At 41.5% G+C, this 4,399-nt stretch overlaps 1 protein-coding gene across 4 annotated transcripts in view; it reads left to right on the forward strand.

Annotated features, from left to right (window-relative positions):
- The window catches only part of csmd2 (CUB and Sushi multiple domains 2), a 366,263-nt gene that overhangs the window by 348,335 nt on the left and 13,529 nt on the right, over nt 1-4,399 (forward strand). For all 4 annotated transcript variants that reach the window (XM_020624534.1, XM_020624535.1, XM_020624536.1 and 1 more), the window contains 2 exons: nt 1,158-1,269; nt 1,561-1,740. In XM_020624534.1, coding sequence (XP_020480190.1) covers nt 1,158-1,269; nt 1,561-1,740 — 292 coding nt within the window. The remainder of the gene's footprint in view (nt 1-1,157; nt 1,270-1,560; nt 1,741-4,399) is intronic.

A 4,399-nucleotide genomic window follows, 5' to 3' on the forward strand; every position in this document is an offset into this window, starting at 1 on the left:
GAGGACGCCCCGGAGAAGACACCGGACACGCTGGAGGGACTATGTCTCTCGGCTGGCCTGGGAACGCCTCAGCATTCCCGCGGAGGAGCTGGAGGAAGTGTCTGGAGAGAGGGAAGTCTGGGCATCTTTGCTTAGACTGCTGCCCCCACGACCTGTCCAAAGCCATTCCTCCAAAATACAATGCACTCTCCAACGTGCACTGCCTGACTACTGCAGCGTGTTCTTTTATGACTACTTACAGATTTCAGAAAAATATGAAATGCCTCCCAAACAAAAGAAAACTGATAATTACTTGTCCAGCAGAAATATGGCTACTTTTATCCCCTTTTGTTCTCTTAGATGTCATTGTCGTTCAAAAGCCATGGCACTGTTGATTCTGGTTTTATTTTTGGCAGCATCCCGTTTCTTTTTTAGTTGTAACTTGCGACCGAAAGCTGCTGTGGTACCTTCTCTGCCATAGCTCACTAGCTTTAGCTGTAAAACAGAGCGGTAACATGTCTGGCTGCAACTACAGCACCTTGTAGGAGACTCATTCCTCACACACTGAGTGCAAGGGCAGGGTGTGTACAAGTAGGAAGTTAGGTTGGCGGGCAAGTAGGCCATTCAATGGTTTTGTTTGGGATGAGTAAAATTGTTGGTCAGGCTTTTTTTCCCAGCCCTGCTGCCACAGATGACGGATTTTTATTGTCTTTGTTTTCAGTACATTTAATGTATTTCATCGGCATGAAAAAATACTTTCATGAAATGTAACAAAAAAGCTTCTGAAATAAATCGACAACACTACCTTTAATGATGATTTGATAAATTACATTAGAATATAAACTACTTAGACAAAAACACTGGCCAGAATTATTTATTTAATTTCCTTGATAATTTACACAGACTCGTGGAGGTGCAGCAGTATAACATTGTGTTTTTTATGAAGACACTATCATCATATTCATGCAGTATAATAGACTAAGAGCTCCAAGAAAGTAACAAGCAAGGTAGTATTGATTTTTCTTTGAAATAACTAGCAAATACTTAAATGTCACTCTTTTGGAATCACTCGCAAGTCACCACTGCCATTTCTGTGTGCAAGGTCAACTCCATGTTATGTACAGTATGTATGTTTACTGTCCAGCCTACATCCTCATACTCTCACGTGTCCTTTACAGATAAGCAGCACTGTGTTCTTCAGCTGTAGAAAGGGCTACTTACTGCAGGGCTCCACTTCTCGCACTTGTCTGCCCAACCTCACTTGGAGTGGTTTTCAACCTGAGTGCATTGGTAAGCAGACTGTCTGCTCCTTTTGCAAAACGTATGTAAGTGAGGAACACATCTTTGAGCAAATGTTGGCATTGCTCAAAACCTGATACTTTCTTTTAGCCCACACCTCCACCTTGACTCTATTTTTCACTTTTTCTCCTCTGCCACATTTCTATTTCTTGTCTGTTGCTCCTCTGATCCCTCTCCCTGCTCATCTCCTCACCCCAACTTTAACCTGTTTGTCAAAACCCCAATGTGTTCCTCTTTGGTGTCTTTCATCTTCCTCTCTCTCTGTCTCTCTCTCCTCTCCAGCCCATCACTGCAGCCAGCCAGAGCTTCCAGCCCAGTCTGATGTGAGAGCCATTGAACTACCATCCCTTGGCTACACACTGATCTATACATGTCAGCCTAGCTTCTATTTGGCTGGAGGATCAGAGCACAGGACCTGCAGATCCGATGGGAGCTGGACAGGGAAACCTCCTCTTTGTGCAGGTATAAAAATGGTTACATTACATCTACTAATCCAGGCAGACACGGTGTGGTGTTTTTTTTTTTTTTGATTGTGTACAATATGTTGACTCACTATACATTTTAATTGGCCTTCCTGCATGGCCTGAATCGGTGACGCCCCTGCTCCCACTGTATGTTCGCTCAACTGGGCATGATGTGAGTGCTCACACTAAACATTTAAACAAAATCCCACAAAGGGTGTGTTCATTAACATTTCCAATAAACTTTTATTCAACAAAATGGCTGCATCCTCAGAGCAGATGTAAAAAAAAAAAAAAAATGCATTTCTGTTAGCCATTTTCCTTTGTACAGCTGAAGAACAGCAGTAACCATTTGTCAATATTTCACCCATTGATGTCAATCATGATACTGTTCTGATGACACATCATACAGTGTGTTGTTTCCAGAGCTTGATAAACCTTGTTTCAAATGGGATATGTCATCTGTGCCATATTATGTTGTTGTCTTTGTACTTGCACAAGTGGATTGGAGTAACTTCACGAGTAATTGTGGACCGTGGACCTGCTCACACTGCAAGACAGTTGACATTCAGACATGACAGAAATCTGATTGTCTGGGAGCCAAATCCTTGGTCATTTGAGTGATTTATTGAGCAGCAGAACCCAGCTCACTCTGTATGTCAAATGACAACTGATCAGGCCAAAATGTGGCCCAATTCTAAAACTGGGTGACTGATTCAGGGCTAAAATCTGGCTAAATTTTTACAGTGACTGCCAGGCTTAAGGGAACATGGAGAAATACTTGCTATTACCAGTGTTGTCAGTAACGTGTTACAAAAGTAATGTATTACAGAAACATATTACTTTTTGCTGTAACGCAGTAGTGTAAGGCATTAATAACCAATTTTTAGTAATATTTTACTCAGTACATGCTCAGTAACGCGTGCGTTACAACAAACTTTTCACCTGCGAGACATTAACAAATCAAAAACATTCTATTTCCTGTTCGTGGTCAGTGAATAGACGTGGTGGTGTGTGTGTGTGGTGTCAATCATCTCCCTCTCGCGGGGCAGAACTTTGTGATTTCAGCATCTGAGCACGAGGTCCGAACCTTTTGGGCCCGCCCGGTTCGCTGTAAGCCCTTCCACGCATTGGTCAGTGGAAAACCGGCAAATGGATGAAAATGTCAGGAGACAGTACATTCACGAGATGGACGTATGCACATTACTTTGATTTTGTCAGAGACAAGGACAAGAAGAACATTATTGTCAAATGCAACCTTTGTCCAATACTGAGAGAACTATCGACATCGAGACCACTCCACTTACTGAAAAGAGAAAGAAAACAGATGACGAGAGTGATAAGCCAAAGCAACAGAAATTAAGTTTCTCTCAGTCTGCCATCATGCCACTTGAACCTTGAGAAGTCAGAAGACTTGTGGCGGAGTATGTTGTCGAAGACATGTTACCATTGTCAACGGTGGAATCTCCTTTTTTCAGGAAGCTAGTTGGCAAGATCCCTGTGACCAGCACAAGTGAAAAGGTAAGCTAACGTTTACACGATGACTAGCTAGAATTTGATATAATCTAGTTCAGGGGTGGGATGTGACAATTTTGTATTTAAATGCATTCAATCTTAGTTTTTTATTTATTTATTGTTGTATAGCCTAATTAATACTAGAAATTAGCAGTCTAATAAAAAGGGTTGATTGGCAAAAAGTATTTTGGATTTTGAAAATACAAAGATTAAATGTATTTGAAATAGAAAATAGTATTTTGTATTTCAAATACATGTATTTGAAACAGTGTCCATCCCTGATCTAGTTCATCCCTGTTCCTGGAGATCTAACTTCCTGCAGAGTTCAGTTCCAACCCTGATCAAACACACCTATTAATTAACAAGTGCTTCTCCATATCCTTATTAGTTGGTTCAGTTGTGTTTGATCAGAGTTGGAGCTTAACTTTGCAGGAATGTAGTTCTCTAGGAACAGGGTTGGGCACCCCTGATTCTATGTCAATGGGTCAAAATGTTATAGACATCAACAGACCCATATACAGCAGCATATTGTGAAATATGCAAATGTGTGATTTTGCAGAGTTTTAATATCTGTATATTTTAATTATTTTTCAGCATGTACTGCCATGCAGAACAACATTCGCCAAATAACTAGATAGGAACTATACTGCTATGGAAATAGAGCTAAAGAAAACAATTGATGAACAGCAGTACGTGTCAACAACTGCAGACAGGAGGAAGATGGGGAAGTGGCCTTCACTGACCTCCACAGCGTTCTCACTGGAGGATATGATGAGGATGCCCAGCAAGGGCTGTGTGTGCTGCCTGCACATTTTGTCATTGCCAACAGTGAGATCGATAAATGGTTGTCATCAAACCCAGAATCCAGGGCTGTTTACCGCAGTTCCACAGCTAAGTGTTCAGCATTATGGACCAAAGCTAGCCGGTCCACAGTTGCATCTGAGTGCCTAGAAAAGATCAGTGAAAGGAAGTTGATTGTGCCCTCAGTAACCCGGTGGAACTCATTTTATGGCGCCTATGTTCAGCTAATAGAAATGCCACTAACTGACATTAACAATCTATGCACACAGCTTCAGATTAAATGTATGAATGACCGGGAATACCAGTTTCTGAAGGTATACTGCTCCATTATGAAGCCTTTTAGC

Source organism: Monopterus albus, unplaced genomic scaffold, assembly GCF_001952655.1.
Source record: "Monopterus albus unplaced genomic scaffold, M_albus_1.0 scaffold329.1, whole genome shotgun sequence".
NCBI lineage: Eukaryota > Metazoa > Chordata > Actinopteri > Synbranchiformes > Synbranchidae > Monopterus > Monopterus albus.